The sequence below is a fragment of the Engystomops pustulosus genome, chromosome 5, assembly GCF_040894005.1.
Source record: "Engystomops pustulosus chromosome 5, aEngPut4.maternal, whole genome shotgun sequence".
Classification (NCBI taxonomy): domain Eukaryota; kingdom Metazoa; phylum Chordata; class Amphibia; order Anura; family Leptodactylidae; genus Engystomops; species Engystomops pustulosus.
Genome location: NC_092415.1, coordinates 178616935 through 178639768, shown reverse-complemented (window position 1 = coordinate 178639768; position 22834 = coordinate 178616935). Strand labels below are relative to the sequence as shown.

General features: G+C 39.1%; 1 protein-coding gene across 5 annotated transcripts in view; it reads right to left on the bottom strand.

Annotated features, from left to right (window-relative positions):
* The window catches only part of DPP6 (dipeptidyl peptidase like 6), a 1159861-nt gene that overhangs the window by 5632 nt on the left and 1131395 nt on the right, over nucleotides 1–22834 (bottom strand). For all 5 annotated transcript variants that reach the window (XM_072153926.1, XM_072153928.1, XM_072153925.1 and 2 more), the window contains 8 exons: nucleotides 19247–19345; nucleotides 17781–17850; nucleotides 9584–9778; nucleotides 7901–7955; nucleotides 4766–4868; nucleotides 3564–3631; nucleotides 1272–1344; nucleotides 1063–1136 (listed from right to left, as the gene is read on the bottom strand). In XM_072153926.1, the coding sequence (XP_072010027.1) occupies nucleotides 1063–1136; nucleotides 1272–1344; nucleotides 3564–3631; nucleotides 4766–4868; nucleotides 7901–7955; nucleotides 9584–9778; nucleotides 17781–17850; nucleotides 19247–19345 (737 nt within the window). The remainder of the gene's footprint in view (nucleotides 1–1062; nucleotides 1137–1271; nucleotides 1345–3563; nucleotides 3632–4765; nucleotides 4869–7900; nucleotides 7956–9583; nucleotides 9779–17780; nucleotides 17851–19246; nucleotides 19346–22834) is intronic.

Here is a 22834-nt window from a genome sequence, read left to right as displayed (position 1 = left end):
CAGTGAGGACTGTATGGGAAACTGCACATCTTGTCATGCACCACGTACGTGATGGGCAGGGCCAAGCATTGGTGAGCTAAGCCACACACCCGTGGGTGGAGCCAACATAGACAAATGCAGAAAAGGTATTTTATTGGTGGGTGGAGGCAGATTTAAGCTGGGACATCTGTGCTGCACTCTTAACAAAACATATTCTTGATGACAGTTTCCCTTTAAAGCTATACTTTTGAAACTGTTAAGAAAACAAAAAAGAGCTTATACTTATCTTTGCTGGTGCTCCCCTTGCCCTGTGGCTTCTCTTGTTAATGCCGTACCTCTTTTTGTTTACAGAGGCCGAGGCTTTGATCCGACAACTTCCGGTCACAATGGGGGAAATTCATGATTGCTTCTGTGCCCAAAAATGATGTTTTGTGTAAAAAAAAGTCTTCAAAATGCCTTCCGTCACATTTCTGAAAGCTTTTAGAACATTTTTGAGCCGTTTTCCCGACTTGTCCGGAAAAGGGAGGTTATCTTGCAAACGGGACGTGTTTTGGAGAAAAGGGTGTGGTCATATGGAAATTAGCCCATGCGCCAAAAAAACTAAAAGGTTGCACCAAAATGTAGTGCACAGTTTAGACCATCTAAAAGCAGGTCTTAAAAGTAGAGCTTGACAGTCCGGAATCATTATCACAACATTGAATCTGGTGCAGCACAAGACTAGCGGCGACCAGTGACACATTAATGAATCTCCCCCAAACAATCTCATGCTGTGTTGGGTCGGCATGTCCTGCCTCTGTATACAAACCCTTAAATGTGCTCATAGAGCTTTCATGGAGCATATAGTACTTGTACATTGAAGGATCAGTGTGAAAAGACCCTAGTAGGAACTTTGTACTTAATAATACCTAGTATGGTAGGTGACAACCCCACTAAAACTCCCATAATAGTCAAAATTATTGCCTACTCTCCAGTTTTGATTAAAAGTAAATGATAGGGAAGCTGAGACTGTGAATTATTCACTCCATACATAAACAGGGGTGACTGAGCTTGTAACCCTACCCTGTATATCAGAGCAGAACTTACCAGTAAGGAATAATTGGCTTTGGCTTTGACTAAATTCGTTATGAGTTCCGCAGTGTGCTGGAAGTGGATTTTTTCTGTAAAATAAGATTAGTATCAGTAAAAGGGACAAATTAATTAAAGCACATTTTCGGAGCGCTCAGTGAGGAGCATCTGTCTAATAGGTTCTTATCATTATGGAATAGATTAAGGATTAATAAAGCATTACTCACCATCTGCAGTAGCATGGATAATCAAAAATTTAGCTTTATTCGATAAGGACTCTCGAACTGTTACTTTGGCCAACTGTGGAAACATAGATTAAAGAGGCTATCTTCAGCAAAAGGATGGAAAATTGGCTTTACACAAATGACTGATAAGCTTCAATGAGAAGTCACGCAGGCCGTGTGTGAATGGAACAAAGGGTATGGATTTCTGGCAAATTGAAAAGCTTTTTCTGTGATGTGCAATAACACATCTTCTGGGTGGCTACATACAGAAATCCTGGCTTTATGCTAACGCTGCAGAATACTGGGAGCTTCCCATAATAACGGAATATATTAGCTGTGGTAGCATATGAGATCAGGAATTAATACAATAATTGCTATTGATTGGGTGGAAATGTTAGAAATTACCTTTCAAGGTAGAATTGAATTTGCCTTAGTACGTGCTAATTTTGTACAATAATCATAAATATCTACATTTGCTTCGAATTTTCTGTGGCACTTTATGAAAGAGCTTAGATTCTCCTTCAGCCATTTGCCATTCATTCAGCTTCTTTTTGACTAAACTGTTTACATCCTAAATAAGTAGGCACTTTTTAGTTACGCTACAGAAGAGTGATGAAATTAGTTGTCCAGGGGTGAAATAAAAATAAACGCTTGGAATGGGTTAATAAAATATAATTTCCAATTAACTTAATCAATCCATGTTCGAAACTACCCCCTCCACTACCTGTCTTTTCTTCCCAGTCCCTCATAATACATAGGAAATGCCATTTAATCATTATCCACATTAGTGAGCTAAAGCTATCTGAGCAATCTCATTGGTTGAGTGCCATTTCCTGTGCTTAGAGGAATAACATGAAATAGCTACTCGTAGGGGAGGCCTGCACAACCTAAGAATTGTAACATTCCCTGTTACCTTAGGTCACATCCACGTCAAGTGCTGGTTGGCAATAGCTATAGCCTGCTGCACATGGTCGGCTCCAGGTTTCAGTAGGCCTCTGAGCAACAGAACCTTCATGGGCCCCTTTGCAGTAAGCTCACATGGTGGCATTAAAAATTCAGAAACTAAAACAGTCTCCTGTTTCCTAAAATATTCCCTAGTTTATCATCCCAAACAGTCCCCTCATGGTTATTTTATATAAAGACCCTTGCACCCTATGGATTCATTAGATACAGCCCCCTCAATATCACGGATTCCTTATATACAGCCTATTGTGGGCAACCCCAGCATCTCTGGGCCCCGGAACTTGCCCGGGTATGCCTAGTGCTGTTGGCGCATTTGTTACTGAAGATTATAAAAATATTCTACACCATAAAGGGCCTGGTGTAAAATTGACTGGCCACATGGTCCAGTGCCGGATATACTAAGATTTTGGAGCCTCTTGTTATATGAGGGGATGAGAGAAACATCAATAAACCTGTCCATAGAGCTGAGATAAAACTGCAGATGTAAAATACAATTTTACCATGTGGCCATCGTCTAACTTTTTAATTCTATTACCCGTGCAGACGTCTCTAAAAAAAAGTGTGGCCTCAGAAAAGGGGGGAGGTTTCACAGGGAAAAGACTGTGTGCAATAAATTGTACAATGTGGTACTAAACAGATTTATATGAGGTACAAAGTGTGACAATAGAGTCTTAATCGGTTGCAGTACAAGGCCGACTGGTCTGTCTCTTGCTTTGCAACTCTTTTGATAAATCTGCCCCAGTGTCTCAAAAGGGTTTTATACCACAAATCAAAGTTATCGCTAGACTATCGATTTCCTTAATGAGGTGGTAATCTGATCTCCATCAATCCTTAAAATCAAGGGTAGGCTCTATGGTACCTTCCCCATACAGTGCTTCTTCCATATCTCTCCATATATAAATATGTTATACTCTCATCAATCTTTTTTGGCAGAAAGCTCAACAAACTTTAAAAGGAGATTGTCTTAGATCAAAAAAGTTGTGCATATGTGCCACAAAAATTCCCAAAAATGAGATACATGTGCGCCACTGTGCCTATTGCAATATAACCAGGTATAAGTAATAAATATCTAAAAAAACCCACATGTAATTAGTTGTACCAGATGCCTTCTGTATGATAACAATGAGATATGCTTCTTAACCCCGTGTCAGCTGCCAGTTCTGTGGTTGTGACTCAGGTGCCAAATTTTCTTTTAACCCCCAGCGTGTGGAGTTGACAACAGCTAGGAAACCACATACAGTGTCAATGTATGCAGCAGATGTGAGAGATGTGAGCAGATGTGAGAGTCAATGTAGCTCCTGAGTCACTGTTATTTTGTACCACAGTACTTACCTCATATGCCCCGTATGCTCCATTATCAATGGTATGTAGTCCCAAATACCTCTCCGAAAAAGCAGATGCTTGAAGAAAGAAAAAAATTGGTTACAATTTATATCAAATGACCTTAAAAAATAAAAGTAATTAACACTTTGAAAACTAGTCTCGTACTAGTCAGCCCTTGTTTCCTTTTATCCCTCGTTTTCCTTTCTATCTTCATTGTTATATTTAAGATTAGACTCTGATCTTCTAAGTGGCTTAAATGGGCTGTACCAAGTTGTATTCGCCAGGTAGGGGATAACCATCTGTTCTCTGGGGGTTAGACTGTTGGGATCCCCACCAATCACCAGAAAAGGGTTCCGTTTCCACTAACTGAATGAGCGATTGAAGGAGCAAATTGCTCAGGTATCTCCAACACACGGTCACGGATTAGTTCTATAATCGTGAATTTCAAGCACTTCATAGTATTGAATGGAGAGGTAGGACACATACTTAATCTGAAGTTGCATTCAATTAGTGAGAACAGTACCCTAGGGATAGTTGGGGTCTGCTTTCATGATTCTTGGGGGGTCCGAGCATTTGGTCCCCCAATCAGATTGTGGATAGAGGGATAACTATCTAACTTGGCACCGCCATTTTAAAAAACAGCTATAGATAAAACATGAGAAAAAAATTGACTTTGTATTAAAGGACATCTACCACCAGTTTACTGGTGATAGAGTGTCCTTATTAGACTGCTCCGATCCAGAGGATAGAGGGGACTGTTTTTTAGATGTTTCTTTATTAACTGACAGCACCCCAAGCACCTCTCTTCTTCCCTGCCTTATAATTTTTCACGCTCCTGCTGTACGCCTCCTCCTGCTGCCAGCCAGGGAATTAGGAGAGAGCAGGAGGAAGCTTTACAGCAGGGAGGCGCTCGGCTGCCATCAGCCTGAGCACCTACAGCACTTTTGTTAATATTTTGTTAATAAAGAGGCAAGAAAACGTCTAAAAAACAGTCCCCCACTATCCCCTAGACTGACGGAGCAGTCTAATAGGGACACCAGTATCACCTGTAATCTGGTTATAAATGTCCTTTAAATGCAAATTTACTAATATTGTCCTACACTGAGACAAGTCTAAATACCTGTCATTGTTTCTATGGTATTTGAATATGATTTAACATTTTGTTGTTTATATCAGAACAAATGAATAATGAACAAATGTCTAAACCTTACCATAAAGTTTAAAATCTGTTATCGGAGAAAGAGCTGCGCCACATGCAAATAGATCATCTGCCATGGATGTTAGAAGACGTGTGCTCAAATACCCTCCATATTCCTGCACATGTAAAAAGGAGACATGAAAATGTATTTTTTAAATATTTTTTTCCAGGGTTTTTTTTTTAAATTATTGCCAAAATTACAATTGAGAATTGAGCTTATTGCAAAAACGCATAAGAAATAAAAAGATCTAAACTAAATACGTTGGAAACAGCTATAATTAATCTTTACTCAAAGCAAGATGACATAGGAAGCGAAAGGTATTGGATCTACTTCTCATATCCAATACACTATGGATGGGGTTCTACTGATCAAGCCATAGTATGGCAACACTCCAGCATGGCTGCACTCAACTGATCTGCAGGGGTGCCGATTGTCACAACCCAAACAATGAGGGCCGGCACCAGCATCAGGCATAGCCTTAGAATTAAAACAGAATGGGAACCAGCATGAAGACTTCTATGGAAACCTGTCATTAGGTTTAATGGTGAAAACTTGTTGACAGTTCCCTTTAACTACTATGTTCATAATTGGTCGCATCTAAGGAGTAAGCGCCATCATTGGGTGTTACAGCTACCCTCACACCGTGCTGTGCCCTTATGATCACTATGATATACATGTATACCATTCAGATTTGATGGGTTACATTTCCTTTTTGTCATTAGTTTTATTTTTTGTTTTATAAAAAGATTTATGAAGAAATCTATTCTGGAATAAATGTTGATGCGCCTAATACAGGAAATTCACTCACACAATAAAAAATAAATGGGGATAATCTGAAATAAGAATATTAGACATGGCTTTGCATTAATATCCCAAAACAGATTTTGTCTAATCTAAAATACCCAAATAAATCTCTGCAGTGTTTTGTGTACCATAAGTGAGAAATCTTGTTATAATACCCACTAAAACCTCTTGTCAATAAAAGTTGAATTAGTTTTAACTCCAAACTCATCCAAACCTCAAAACTATGAATATTTAACAAGTCAGACTCAAGCGAAAGGTGAATATAATTGTAGATTTACATCATTAAACATAATCTGATTCTAGGATTCAGCAGAAATTGTAAATTAGACTCAGCCAATTATGGCCCGGACAAAATAATACGTTTTATCTTCAAAGGAAATATTCCGAAAACAGATAGATTGCATAATAATCGTGTTCTTACCCTAATTATAAATGTAATTTAATAAGAGGCTTTATAGTATCAGAGCACAAATAATGCGAGTAGAACTGATTGAAATAATCCATTCATCAATAAAATATTGGTTGATAATTGTTTCTTGTAAATCATCACAACACATAAAAGCCATTATACCGCACACAGTGAATGAATCATATGCACGGGTAGAGCCGGCAGAAAGATAGTTGTGGTAAAAATAAAAATGGGGTCATATATATAAAGAATTTTCATTAACCTGTTTGTCTTATGGGCGGCTTCAGTCATTGGGCTGAAACGTTTTCTATTAAACGTTATTATTCAATCTGCCTTACGTCTAGGTAGAAAACTCAAATAGCCGTCGCAATTGATACCTAGTACCTAGTCAGTGCCAACATAAATGACACTGACACCTGACAACCTCTTGAAGCCGTTTCAGCAATCGTCTGATCGTCGCAGGTCCAGGAGTTATTTTCAGCCATACATTTCCCCAATATTGACTGAAATGTGGTATTCTAAATTGGATGTTAGAATGAATGACCATATATCTAATATGTGAATATATATGGTCCATAAGGGCACGAGCTGCACTGCTATGGCAACTCTCCAATCTATATGATGCTGCTATCGTGTAATAATAATAATCGTGTAGGGAATATGGATAAGAGCTGTCCTGATTGGACAACCACTATAGGTGGAAACAGATGGCAATCAATTGTCAAGAGAAGGATTCTCAACTGTTTTAAGAACTCGCAACAAAAGGTTACAAACAAGAATCCCCAAGTTAGAGATCAATACTGCATTCAGAACCTCCAATTATCAGATTTACGACATAACAATAGCAAATCATACTGAATTACTGTGTTTTACACCAAAATGTAATATTACAGACTCTGATCCAAAGCAATGGGTTATATGGAGGAAGCGTGGTAGATGGTGTCCAACTTGTGACTGATATGGCTGCCAATCCGAAGAGGGGAGCATGAATTATACACCAAGATAAACTTTTTTCTTTTGAAGAACCTTTGGCTGTCAAACACTGTTTTTGGTGTAGCTGTAATGGTAATGCACTTATTTAGAGGCGGTTGGGACATGTGTACACTGGTTGAGGAACCACTGGTCTATGTTTTAGTAGAAAACATTTTCTATGCCAAAAGTATAAAGCGTTACTCATGGTTGAGTGGAAGTCAAAGTGGAAATGGGTCTCCAAGGCAAACTTTCTCCAAACCACCATTCTCTCAGGCCCAGGAAGAACTGTCTATATGCCCATATCTCTTGAGTTCCATAATAGTAGGTTCTATAGAAAATACACCTGTGTGTTTTGTGTTCTATCACTCTGGCCAACTCATACATTGTAGATGACTGCAATTCTAAACATTCTGCTATATGTCACATTTGACTCAAATTCATCTCAAGCTTACAGATGATACCCTTTATCAATTCCTTGTACCCCAAATTCAGTATTTCCCACTAGAAATGATAGACTCTGGTCATAGGGGCATATGTATATACCCATCACCGGAGTAGAATAATTATTCAGTCCTGAACACCAATGCTGACTACCAGACCACACTGACGATAATGGGGTCCATCTGGTCTGCATCATGGTGCCTATAATTTTATCAGACAATGTAGGACAGCAGAGTTTTAATGTAGCAAAGCTGTGGACATAGGAAATATTCACAAAACTGTGAGAATCAGCCCAGCTACAGTCCAGTTTATACATGGACCTATTTATTTAAATGGGTTAATCGGGGTCCAAGTCTCAGCTCTTGTTTCTTCTCCATGATTTGCTGTCTTTGCCCTGTTGACTTTCTATTTCTATTAAATTTTATAAATACACAAGATAACATTTGAGAGTCATTTAATAAAAATTCTATAAACAATGTTGAGCCTATAAAACTAAATATAATGTAAAAATAAAACATTACCTTTCCAAAAACTCCAACTCTTGTCTTATCTATGTATTGTTCTTTTAATAATGTTCTAAAATAGAGGGAAAAAAAGAACAATAATTACATATAATCCAGACACATACAAGAAACATGATGAAAAGAATGTTGCTCAGTGATGGAATACGGAAACATTGCTGCTTGTGTCATATTACAAAAAGAATATTCCTTACATAAATCATAAAATAATCATAGATCCATGTCGGAATGGCTGTGTGATTGTGATCCATGTCGGGAATTGTCTTATGAGCAGGGGTAGGCTACATTCACACTGTTGTATAGGGGGCGTAAATATGGCTGACCCCATAGATGGCATTGTGTGCTTTATGGGAGCGGTACGGTGCAGTACACATGCGGCACCATACCATTCCGTATCCGGGAGAAAGATAGGGAAAGGGGAAAGGGAAAAGGGGCAGGTGCTACAGTACGGCGGACACATCTTCGTATGAATGTCGCCTTAGGCGGCACCTTATTGAAGAAAGTGGGGGCACTGTGCCTGCACTGGGGGACTTTCTGACTACTATGGAGGGCACTGTGGCAGCTGTTATAGGCACTGTGGCTACTATGGGGGCCCTGTGGTTATAAAGGCGAGGCACTATGGCTGTACTGGGGGATACTGTGCCCACTATGGGGACACTCTCCCAGCTGTGTGGGCTCTGTGGCAGCTGTGGGGGGCACTCTGGATAATGTGGGGGGCACACATTAACATGTTAGGTATTACAGTGTTCCAAAATATCCGGTCTATCAAAACTTAACAGAATTTCCCGGCCGTACAGTCCTCAAAATGGTAGCAATGAAAACATCTGGCAAAAAAATTAATTGTCACACAGTTCCGTACACCGAAGTATGAAAAAGTTGGTAGAGCCAACAGATGTTGAAATGAAGATTTTTTTGTGTACAGAAACTTTTAATTAATTAAAATTACCATTTTTTTTACATTTTTAGCATGTGTGTGTTGGAAGAGGGCTATTCTTATATGGTGAGTATATCCCCAACTCTAGCTTTTAACTGGAAAGTTAGGGGTCGTTTTAATTGCCCAGTTGTCTTATACGCTGGAAAACACGGTATGTTGTTGTGCTATACTTATTGACTTGGAATAAAAACAGGTTAGTCCTTCTTCTAAGGGTTTTTTTGGGGATTACAATGTTTTTATATACAGTTGAAGGGGGGAGGGGTTGAAAACAATTAAGAGCTTATACTCACCTCTCGCAGTGCTGCAGATCAGCTGTGGTGCCACCCTTCACTGTTGACGTGATAAGGCACCAGCCTCTATATATAAATAGAATCTGTAATGATGGGCGGCACCATGACCATTAACTTGTGGCTTACTCAATGTTCCAGTAGCTGTGGTAATCTTTTTATATTTATTGGCCATGGCCTCTTTCCTTTTAAAATTATGCATATGATCCAGAAGGGCTATGAAGGGCATTCCCAGAGCCCCTCCATGCTCTTTAGGCTCATTAGCATCATTTTAAAAGTTGATTATAGAATGAAGTAGATTTCACTTAAATTGTCTCTTTTACATGAAATGCTTTATATTCTATGTAGATGTTTATGTGTCCTCTGTACATGGTTGTGTTATATTCTATGTAGATGTTTATGTGTCCTCTGTACATGGTTGTGTTGTTGATGGCAGTGTTTGAGGTTCTTCTATTTACCTACCCCAGAGCTGACAACTGGTCTCTCTCTTGTAAAGTTCCCAGTTCTTTTCTGACTTCATGCAAAAGCTTTGTTCCTTGATAGCCACTTCCACGTCCATCAAACTTTGCAACTATAACGCTGAAGGAGCTGACCAACGCCGTTATCCAGTTGACCTCAAACCTTTCTGAGACGCTCTGACTTCCAGGGCTACCGTCACTGGGGGAGAGATAGATGTAGTTTTAGAAAAGACTAAAATACCTATTGAATTATTGAATGGATCAACGTTGAGAACTGCATTTGGTAGGAGTAGCTGAAATGTGTAAAAAATTTATTATTCCTACAATCAGTAAATAAATTTGCTCTATGAGAAGAATAGACAACACAAACAATAAGTCAACCAAAAATTTTAAAAATATTGAAATATTTTAAGTAGGTTTAAGTTAGTAATAAGTTAAAGGGGTTGTCCGCTGGTGGTCTATCGTACAGAAAAGGTATTGTACCCATACATGTGGGTCTATATGGAGATATTTGTGTCTTCAGGTCTCATTAATGTGTCTTGATGGTGTTGTGTCAACCCTTTCAATCATGTAAGGTTGGCTTTAATAAGGTAAGACTCAAGGGGTATAGAATATATGACCACACATTAAACTTCATGAAAGGGTAATTGGCCTTCTAAGATGATCACTTCAATAAATGGTGGTACAAGGTATTAGAAATCTGCCTTTTGCACTTCTACGTTTCAAAAACTACCATTGCAAATGAGGATTTTTCTAATGCATGGAGCAAAAAAGTGTTGACAGTCTCTATATAAATATTACAACATTATTATAGTAATTTTAATTGATTTTGGAAAATGTTTCTTTTTAGCACTTGTTGCCCCATATGTCCTGTATGCCCCATATTGCCCTCGAACAGTGTGATCCCTTTATTCTTTGCTTCTTAAAAGTATTGTTTTAATTTAAAGGAAGTCGACCATCAGATTCCCTCTTTATTAATCATTTCATGCTGCTGGGCAGATTTCTGGCGTACCTGCCCTGACATAGTCACAATACATGGCGCACGGCCAGGAAATGTGACTTTTGGCCCCGTTATGCTTGCTAAACACTGAGGAGGCCTGAAGGGGTGTGAAAGGAGTTGAACCAGGTGCCATAGCGGACTGGCATGGAGAGTTCCTCACATACACACTCTACCTATAGCCTGACAGGACCCGGTGTAGAATTGCCCGACATCACAGCCGTACGCCGTAATTATCAGTAGGCCGAAGCCTGCTGATAGATGTGGTGCAGCTGGAGCGGGGATTAATCATACGCTGGCACACAGTGCACCAGCATATACTAAATCCCCATGTATATGTTTATAGGTAGCTTTTACTCCTGTACTAAAATGAACTTTGTTTTAATATTAATGAAGAACATGTGCTTCTGGGGGCCTTATCCATGGCTTCTTGCCTTTCCTGTCTTCCTGCTCCTTCTGCTGGAAACCCAAGGAAGCACAGAGTATGTACTGCCATAATATTTCCTGCAAATAGCTGGAAGGGGGAGCACCAGAGACTCGAAGAAAGAGTAGTGTACAATCCAGAACCTCAAAGAAAGAGCACCAGAGAGCAGGGAGGGGTAAGGGCCACCAGTGTTTCGGGTGATGTGTAGCTCCTGAAGGGCTCTAGTGACATCCCCCAAAGCACATAAAAGTAAAGTTAAGTTTATAAGTAAATTACAGGAGCCGAGCCCCCCATAAACATACTGTATAGCCTTAATCACACTACTGGGATCTACTCGGAAGCACTAATGGTTAATAAAGAAGAAATCTAATGGCTTATTTCCTGTAGTGTAAACCAACAGATGGAATAGTGGAACTTGATCTCTGGACACAATACCAGCCACGCCGATAAAATTATAGGACATAGAGGAATTGTAATGGGTATATGAAAGGGCGTATCCCTTATGTTTTTGTCCCTAATTTAGTTTTAAGATATTTTGGCTTTCCCGTGTCTTGTGCTCTGTAAATTTCCAAAAAGGTTAATCTGCATTAAAGACTGTTTCTTAAAAATAACTAAATTAGCCCACGAAGCATCGTCAAAGATACGGAGACTATTATTTCTAATCGTACTTACATTTTATATCACTAAAACATTAATCTCAAAGTAAAATTCAATTTCTAAGCAGCCGATAATTATCTAGGGGGAAAGCGATACAAATGTGCTTTGGGCTTTTATGTTACGCACATCATAAAGAACGCTGTTATTCTTCACATAAATAAACCATTTTGCTAATGTAGGGGGTTTCCATGCCTGAAACTCAGCACGAGGGCACTGAGGATAATAATTTACAGTTTCTTATATGTTATACTATAATTGTTTGGGTTAGTAATGGTTTACTATCTAGGTATATTTTACATAAAGTGCTTCATTATATGCATTAGGCTCAGCAGGTGGTAGCACTATGATGTATTGAGATGACTGGGTATTGTATATGCTTGTTATACAGAAGCCAAGGGCTTAATGAGATCTGAAGAAGCGTTCACTGTAAAGTATGTAAAGTGCAAGCTCAGCAGAAAGAGCTGCAATCCTATCAAAACCCATGATTTATTGCCCATTGCAAATCGGCTACTCGCTCCCAACTTTTGGGCACGCGGAAACATAATGGAGGATGTGTACAAAGCTAATAATATGACAACAACACAAGCCATGTACCTACACTGGAAGAATCCAGCGCAAAGAATGTCACCGGAGGAACATACATGAAGCAATTTAACCTCTGGCATGATGGCAATGAAGCACATCTTGTAATACATGGTTTTATAATGCAGATTTCAAATGGAAATTTGGTCAAGAAAATTCGAAGACGACCTGTCTCTCCAGGCTTACAAACATGTCTGCTTTACTATACAGGCGGTCCCCTACTTAAGAACACTCGACTTACATACGACCCATAGTTACAAACGGACCACTGGATATTGGTAATTTATTGTACTTTAGTCCTAGGCTACAATAAACAGCTGTAACGGTTATTAAAGGTGTCTGTAATAAAGGTTTAGTCTTAATATTGATTCTTATGACAATCCTACATTTTTAAAATCCAGTTGTCACAGAGACCAAAAAAGTTCTGGCTAGGATTATAATGATAAAATATACAGTTCCGACTTACATACAAATTCAACTTAAGAACAAACCTACAGACCCTATCTTGTATGTAACCCGGGGACTGCCTGTATTAGTATGTTCAGTACTTGCTTTGTTCCTTTATGTTGTGCTCTTACTATGCTTTTGTTTCCAGATCTCTTTGAAAAGTCATCAGAAACAAATCTCCACGAAAACTCGCAAGAAATTTATTACACATTTTTCTTAAAAATTCTGATAAAAAAAAACTGACTCTGCCCCCTCATTCATGACTAACCCACTAGAAAGGAGGGAGAAATAAAAGAAACAAAAACACAAATGAACAATAAACGACAAACTAAACCATTTCTTTAGAATATGAAATGATAAATTGGAAACTAGGTCTTGATTTTTATAGATAGTATATGGGGGTCATTTATCAAGGCTTGTATACCTGCTTGCTGACAAGTAGGCTCTGAAATAATCACAATTCCTTGTAAACCATCAGGGATCGTGATTATTTTCCCCTTTACTTCACCTCCACAACGAGTGGGGATAGAAGGGCATGAAGGGGCATGGCTGACGGCAGAGCGGGCCGGCATGGATCATTCCCGCCCCAGCCTGGCACTCGCTATAGCCTTCAACCGTTCCAGCCTGAACACTCTCCGTTAATAGTGCAATTCTAGAATTGTACGCTAATACACCCCGCTGCTAGATACAACAGGAGGCCATCCGGTGATTCACTAAGGCAGTTCCTCCAACGTCCACCAGGTGTCGCTGCTGCGCTGAAGTTCATCGGAATGCACTGAAGTTCACCAAGCCGGGCCGGGTGCAGGTAAGCGCGTGTTCAGCGGGTTTTCATTCGGCCACGCCCCCCCATTTCTGTCGCGTGCATGCTGGCGCCGATGCGCCACAATCCGATCGCGTGGCAATTCGGGGAAAATCAGCGCAAAACGGAAAATCGCCGTAAAAACAAGATTCGGGCCCTTAGTAAATGACCCCCATAATGTCAGTTTGGGCACAGACAACTGGTAACAGACTAGTTGTTATTGTGTTCATGCATTTCAAATGTATGGACAATGAAATGTTTAGTTCTCACAGTATTAGATAATGAGGAATTCAGAGATGCTCTCTTGTCCTGATTAAAGAAAGACATTTTATTGGGATAAAGGCCAAAGCAGTAAACCTTTCCCAAAAAGAATCCTCCTAACTGTAGACAGAATGGTTTTGATGTCATTACATCTTCAAAGTAAAATATAGGGACCTGAACTAGGTCCATGGCCTCTCAGCAACAAGTTGCCTACATTGTACTGACAAGATACAAGAATATGGAAACAATGCACAGGTCACACATTGCTCTGTCAAGGGGTCTATTTTAAGAAAATTGCCACCTACACTTTGCACTATTAGTCCAATTTATATGTCCTGGGAATTATACTTATATTTGAATGCAACTGTAACAGCAACTGTTTTTTTTCAATAGCTTTTGGGATGTAAAACAACTTTGTCTATTATCTTTGTTATCTTTATCCAGCAGTTTTTTTTTGTTATACTCCTTAGTTTAGCCTTGCGCTGTACTAGTTGGGTCTCCTTCTGGTTACACTTATGATCCATACATTTGTGAATGAGTGTAAAAGGGGAGGGGTCGCTGCTATCTGCTCACAGAGGATGAAGAGGTAATGTCACAGTGCTCTGTGTGTGTAGAAGAGCTGAGTGTGTTCAGTGCAGTGTCCATGCTCCTCCACGTGATGGAAGCAGCCAGGCTAGTCACCATATACTGTACATCCTGTATGTATTCTATGCAGTGTTCAGTGGATTTACTTGTAGGAATCTCAATGGATTTACTGCTGAGAGAACACAAGGTATCATGGAATCTGCAGGCAGAGTGAACTTTACTCAGTTTCAGGGTAGATACAGGCAGAGGTTAGTCTTCACCCACTTCTCCTCTGGTGAGAAAGATTTTTGTCAAACACTTTCAGAACAGAAAATGTCATAACTTTGGAAAGAAAAGGGAAAGTAACACAGTATGGGCATTGTTGTTGTGTTGTTTTTAAAAAAGGAATCAAATATGACAATTTGGTAACATCATTATAGCTTCGGAGAGACATATTAAGTTCTCACCAAGAAATTCCTTCTAAAAGGGAGTCTACCCCCTCCACCAGGCGTTACAATCTACTAGTGACATGTTGCAGAGAAATCACTGTGATTTTCACCCTAACATCATTATTTATATCTGTTTTGCACTTCCCAGGTTATTCCCATTTTAGTTCATAGGTAGTTGGTGCACCCAAGCATGTCCTCAACACCCCGAGCAATGATATTCCTGACTAAACTTCATTCTCTCCATTTTTCAAGACAAATCTCCTGCTTCTCTCTCATCAGGGGAGTTGTCCAGGCACAGATATCAGTTTTCTGGGTGCTTGACACATGACCTTCGTGCACGAACTGCCTCATTTGCATACAAATTAAGATAGGAATTTCTCTGAATCAGCACAATAGACAGAAATAATAAAGATATCTTGGGAATCACAGTTTATTTGTCTACAACATTACACCAGAAGATGTAGTGAATTTGGGGGAGGTGGGTAGACTCACTTTAAATGAAACATTGATTTTGCAACTTCCGATGGAAAGTCAAAGTTGAGGTGAAATTCAATTTATATTAGGCAACTGTAACTTTGCATTGAATCCATACAATGTCAAATGTCAAAATACAATGCAAAATGAAAACGAATTTAAAATGTCAAATTTGTGGATAAATCTTATGTAGGACAGGAAAATTCCATCAAGCGGAGCTGCATGTACAATGTGATCGCTCATCCTTACTTTTATTTATGTTGTGCGAAAATCCCTAAATAGAATCTAGACCTTAGGTTTAGTGCCATAAATACGTGTCTCGACAGGCAAGATTTCACTGTATCACTATTTCTTATGCAGAGTTGGCAGCTTATACATAGAGCTGTTCTTTTGTCACCTCTGCTTGACTTTTAATAAGTCTAAATCATTGGTTATATACCCTAGAGCGAGTTTTTAATCTTCCGCCTTTGGGTGGTCATGCAGGTCAAATGTGTTGTGTTCTCTATAAAACATCTTCTTATGAAAGTTCTCTAGGTACAAAAATGAAATATATATGGATGTTAATAGACCCTTCCATTTAAAAACTTTTGTTTCAGTAAAATAAATGTTATTCAGTTTGGCTAATTTCTTAAAGGAAAACTACCACCAGGATGAAGGATTGTAAACCAAGTACACTGACATACTAGTGTGTGCCCCCTCTGTCAGGATCTGCACTTCTTTTAGCTTTTTATGCCCTTGTTTTTGCAAAAAAAGTTTTTTAAATTATGAAAATGAGCCCGAGGGGCTCCAGGCTCCATAGGTATTAATATTTCTCAAAAACAAGGGCATAGGAAGATTAAAGAACAGCAGATCCTGCCAGAGGGGGCACACACACCAGTATGCCAGTGTACGTGGTTTACAATCCTTCATCCTGGTGGTAGATGTCCTTTAAATGGACTCTGTCAGCTTCTGGGTCACATATAAAATAAATATTTGATCTTATAGGTAAAATATCTGCATAATTCTGGAGAAAATCTGTGGCCTGATTTCAAATGAATCTTTATTTAATTCATATGCAAATTAGCATTGGGGTGCACTATTAATATGGCCACAAGGTGTGCTACATCCTGTTTTGTTCAGTTACACAGGTGGAGCCAGAGCTCTCTTTACAAAAACGTTGACAATCAAGGACACTTTACAGGCATATGCAGACATTGACGTTCCATTGGGGCATTCTAGAAAATATGCAAATTGTTTAACAGGGTGGTATAAGGAAGGAAGTCCCCTTAACAGTTCTGTCTAGAGTTGAGAATCTGTAACTTTTGGAATAGATATGCCGGTTTGTCTTTAATCCTTCACCATGTCATTAGGCTTCTTAAAAGTCATGCTTGATGTTAAAAATTAGGCTTCTTGAAAGTCATGCTTGATGTAAAGGAGGCTGTAAGTCTCCTCACACCTGCAATAATGACTTAATTGGCAAAGTCTCTGTAAGGAGAGCTCTTACTTCCTGATCCTAGTCAAAAGCCTTGGACTCTATACTTTACTGAAGAGATGCAAAGGCATGGAAACAGTACTGTCTACAGTTGTGAATCTGTTCCTTTTGGAATAGATATAGAGGCACATTTACTAAGGATAGTGCACTCTGTACAATGTGCAGTTTGCCTGTGTAGTGTGCAGATGGAGCCAGATTCAGGATTTCTGAAGCTCGTTCTTCATGAATCTGGTGCCCCTACAATGGCCTGACAGAGTGCACCAACTTTGTTTTGGTGCTCCTTTAACATAGGGCTTGCTACACAATTCTGTCAGACATTGCAGGTTAAATCTGGCACTCGGTCCGCCTGAGCACCGGAACGCCCCTCATTTGTGTTGCATGATGCGTAGTGCAGTTGCGCCACAAAAGGGTCGAGAATGACACAATTGTGGTGCAGGCACTTTGTAAATACCTGTGCAAGCAGTTTGCACCTAAAAGAATGTACAAAGTCGAATGGAAAACTGGCACAAAGGCCTGTAGTATTTGTGCCTCATACTGGTTTGGATTTAATCCCACATCATGGGATTAGGCTTCTTGAGAGTAATGCATGATGTTAAGGGGGTGGCTTTACATATTTCATAGGAGGAACAACAAACTGTCAATCAAATCTGAGAGGGAGGTGCTGACTGGTGTAACTGAAAATGGATTTCCGTTTGGCAGCACGGTAACACCATTCAGCAGGGGCTGGATCTCTTTAGGAGAATAGCTAAAATCCTGCCCAAGATCATATGATCTAATGAATCGCCTGCTCTCAGGAGGGGAAAACCACATAACCCTGATTGGTGTTAGTGTAATTAAATGTAGCACATAGGGTTTTATTTCTCATGATCAGTGAAGGTTCCAGTGATGAACCTCCTAAAAATCACCTCTCTTCTGGAAAGCGGGTATGTATAATTTCTAGGAAAAACCCTTTAAATCTCAATTCCAAGTAACCTGTCAATGGTTAGTGATGATCGACTGTTGAGTTCTTACAAAAATAATAAATCAATTCACATAATTAGTCCACATTTTTTAAAAGCATTCGAAGTTCTACTTACACGATAAGCAAAAGGGGGTAATGCGCTGTATTTAGGAAGGTTGCCGGTTTAATAATCTGCATTGGAAGTTCTGGAAGGAAGAAAATAATAGAAGGTTTAAAGGCTTATTGTCAATGTTCATTGCAAAACAGCTGCTATTGAGATTCCTCCGGGTTATTTAAGGTCATATTAAGCACAGAATCATTAGGTGAATCAGCCCCGTCAAGCATTGGTAAATTGAATTGTCGTTTGATCTATTGTTCCATCTTGTTCGTTAAGATTAACAATACAGATGTCATGTATCAAGTTGACTATTAACACCATACTGATAGCAAATTTGTTCTCATTTCTGTTAACATCACAGACGATGTTCCTTAAATTGGAGGCAATGCCCTTGAGCTGTTACATTTATAGTGACTAAAATCTGTTGTCTTACTGAGAAGAAAATGTTTAAGAAGATGGAAGAAGCTGAAATAAACTCTGAACAAAATGGCATCATAAGTATAAGAGCAAGCCTGTATTCATTTCCAACAACACACAAATAATGATTACCTAAAATTTGTCTAAAATGTGAATAATTACCTGGATTCTCTGTCAATAATCTAAACTTTTTTTTAGATGCTTTTGTTTTTTACATAAAACTCTCGTCCTGAAGTCCTGAAGTTAAAAGATACCATACCCGGTCTGCACTACAGGCTAGTTTGATAGCTTACCCTATACTATTACAGTACAGGCGGTCCCCTACTTCAGGACACCCGACTTACAGACAACCCATAGTTACAGACAGACCCCTCTGACCTCTAGTGAAGCTTTCTAAATGCTTTACTATAGTCCCAGATTGCAATAATCAGGTGTAAGGTGTCTGTAATGAAGCTTTATTGATAGTCCTTGGTCCCATTACAGCAAAAAATGTTTAAACTCCAATTGTCACTGGGGCCAAAATTTTTTTTTTCTCGGTCTACAATTATAAAATATACAGTTTCGACTTACATACATATTCAACTTAAGAACAAACCTCCGGACCCTATCTTGTACGGGGACTGCCTGTAGTATGCACCAAGCTCTAAAGCTTCCCCAAGTGACGGTTATCGGCAGCAGAATTTTGGATTTTACCATACTAAAGAGATTTTACAAATATAAATCAAATTTGTCAAGTTATTTATGAAGAACTATAAAGAAGGATAAAAAGTTTAGAATAAATCCTGCCAGGACTTCTCGAGGACTGTGGGAGTCTTGATTAACCCACCCACACACAGTGATTGGCAGCTTTCCCTGAATTAATGTTACGATTACCCCACCTACACTGAAGACTGTCAATCATTGTGTGTAGGTGGGGTAATCATAACTCTCACTGTGGTTTCTACGAATCTGTATAAGGGGAATGGTTGATTTTTAACTCTTGAGCTGCACCTTGCAATTTAAATTTACACATTGGGGCAGATTTATCAGGGCCAGTTGCAAGATTTAATGTAACAATTGATACTCACTGTAGTCATCCAACTGAATGTATTCAAACTCAGAGTAAGGCATCTGTCTCTTCTCTACCACAGCTTTAACTCTGTCATTGCTCTCCAGTTCTATTAGACCTGAAATAGAAAGGGATGTTCGGATATTACAATTCTGAAAGTTTTCCATAAAATATTTAAGGGTTTTTCAAATTGCCAACATTTATGTCAGAAAATATATATTTCATTGAGTGGAAAACAACTGCCAAGACCTCCTGCCATTTACATTTAATAGGTGTGGACCAAAAGCACCCCATGGCTGTCTTGTTAAAATTTTTACAATCTAGGGAGAACAGGACAAGAAGTTCATTGACTTGAGACTTGTGGCAGAGGTCATAGAGCGAGATGATTTTGAAAGACAGCATTAGATGATAGAAGAGGGGGTTCTAAATAATGGTTAATGTGCCGAGGCTCAGCCATACTGATTTATAGTCCCTAAGACAATATATCCTAGCAATATGCAATATGCATGACACAATGCTTGCTGATAAAGAGTTAAAATTCCTTCCCATATCACCTAAAATTATCTGCCAATAGGGCATTGTACCTTAAAGGGGTTGTCCGAGTTCTTTAAAAAAAAGCTAAAAGTGGCCGGGACAGGGCTGCTTAAAAAAAATAAAGATGTACTTACCTCCCGGTGCCCTCCCGTATCCAGCGCTTCTGTCGCTCCGGTCCGGGCGCCATGTAAACAAACATGGCCGCCGGAGCAGCGCTGGACTCAGTTCCGGCCGGACCCGACAACCTTTCCGGCCCCCAAACACAATGCTGTGTATAGGGACGGATAGGCGTGCCCGGCCACGGCCGGCCGGAAGCTGAATCCAGCGCTACTCCGGCGGCCATGTTTGTTGACATGGCGCCCGGACCGGAGCGACAGCAGCGCTGGATACGGGAGGGAACCGGGAGGTAAGTACATCTTTATTTTTTTTAAGCAGCCCTGTCCCGGCCACTTTTAGCTTTTTTTAAAGAACTCGGACAACCCCTTTAATAACAGTAGTTTTTCTGATATGCAAATGAGTTTTTTTGACTCGTCTCGCTCCTGTGTTACCCACAACCCCTTATTTTGACGGATGTCTCTGCCTTTTGTAACATTCATGTCATTTGACCAGAGTGACATTATCTCAGGTCCTTTAGCCACCTAACATTAGCAAACTGTACCCATACTGTACTGTACTGTATGTATGTGATCCCATGCAATCACAGCAGCCTCCACAGAGGATGGAGAGGAGTAGAGGTCCACGGAGGCTACTGTGATATCATGTCATCAGAAACATACATGGGGTGCATTTTGCAAATGTAAAGGGTACAGGACCTTTAATGACATCAACCTGGTCCTATGACATAAACTGCTGAAGGAGGCATGAGGAGCCGGCGACGCAAGACACGCCCCCTCTGATTAAATGAAATATCAGATAAAATTGATTTATGAGGGTGTGAAAAATACCATTTTTAACTAAAAGAAGGTTCTGAGTTAGTTAATCGGTCTCAATAGGAACTTGTCACTGACTGTGTATGTGAAAATGTGGTGAATGGTTTAACCGTATTTACCCATTGTTCTATGTAAAATGATTTTAAAGAATGAAGTGTCACACCTGTGACTCTGCATTCATCCAATAGTGATATGGTCACACAAACCTCTGCTACCCAGTGTGAAAATCACATTAAACCTACAATCATTTAAATCACATAAATGTACGGACAGCCCCCGAAGAACACCCGACTTAGAGACAACTCCAAGTTACAGACAGACATCTTTGCCTACTGTGACCTCTAGTAAAGCTTTCTGAATGTTGGTAATTTAACCAATTTTAGCCCCTGGTTGCAATATTTAATAGTAAAAGTTATCAAAGGTGTCTACCATGAAGCCTTATTGTTTTGAAATTTGGAAAATCCTATTTACACACAGACTAGAGAAAATTTTTGCTGGAGTTACACATAGAAAATATACCTATACAAATTCAACATAAGAACGAACCTTCAGAACCTACCTTGTTCATGACCTGAAGACTTTCTGTAACACCCATTTATTATATATTTACATTTTATAAGAATAAATGGGTATTACACATTTCTTACCAGGTATTATTGTAGATCCAGTGTTCTAGAACTAATGTACTTTTCCTGCATTTAAAAACTGCTGAATTTCTGGACTTTATATTCTCAGAAATTACAAATTTGAAGCTCAAATTCCAAATATGGTTAGAATTCATTGAATGGTCAAATTAAAATAAATTCCATTTCTGTTTTCCATTATTATTTTATATAGTGAAAATTAACATTTCTCATAAGATCACTTTTTATTGAAAAACGCAGTCTTGTATAGTATTGCCCATCTATTAAGTGTCAATTTAAAACCAGGGCAGCAAATAATTGAAAAAAGTTTCATTGATTTTAACTGCAATACAATAATGTTTATTGGTAAAACATAATAAAAGTGTAATATTGGCTGCTACGTGTATGAAACCTCATTTTAAGTAGAACTGAGATCCTTAATGGAATAATAAAAACTGTGAAAAAACAGCTTGATGTGGAAAAAAAATAATAAATACATCCATAATAAGCTCAATTCTTTATTGAGATTCTCATTTAATTAAGACTAGCAGAACTCGCTTTATCAGCTGAAAGATGCCTGTCACTCATGGGAGTTGTGCCGAGTCTTCTGTTTGTTCCCATAATTACCAGAAAGGATAAATAGTTATGGCTTAGAGGAGATTGGCATATCTCCTAGAAGACACACTGGTTCAGTATTGGGACCACGGGGAATGTATTATTCAATGAAGTAGAAATTGCTATTTCTCACTTAAATATGAATACCCCATGATATTCTGAAGAGAGTTGCAATTAGCCATTATCAAGCAATTTATTGTACTAAAGAAAAAAGAAAAATAACACATCAACAGAAGAGCTAAGATGCGCCTGGCAATGAATATCAATATTGTTACAATTCAAAATTAAAGCTTTAAAAAATTTATGGGCAATTCAGAAAAATTTCCAGACCCTAGAACTAACATTGAGTGTATTTCAGCAATAATTTTCTATGTTATATTTATTTTTAGATTTTATTTTCCGAAATAGGATTGCAGTAAATCAAAGCGGTAAAAAAATGTAATGGATGTGTGCAAAATATTGCCATATGATATCAGCGATCAATTCTTGTACTAAAAGACCTTAACGTGGTTGTCTGGGTCCATTTACTTTCTACAATTGGACTCAGGTGGTGTTCAAATAATAAAGGAGTTGTACTTACCTTGTTTCTTGCCTTTTGTGCAGCCCTGGCCGCTGTTGGTATAAGAGGCTAAGTGGTGATGTTGCAACAAATGTGGCCGGTAATTGTATATACAGGCAGTCCCCAGGTTAGGTACAACACAGAACGCCTGCTTTGCGGACGAGGGCACACAGCTCCTCGTAGCTGCGCGCTGAAGATTTCTGGGTAGGAGGATCAAATAGGCTACTGGGGCGTGGAGTTGCCGTGCCGTGTAGCCTCAGCTCCGGGTACTCCACACCCCCAGTAGCCTCTTTGGTAAATTAGCATATTATCACAATTAAAGAATAAAAAAGATATAGGGGACTAAA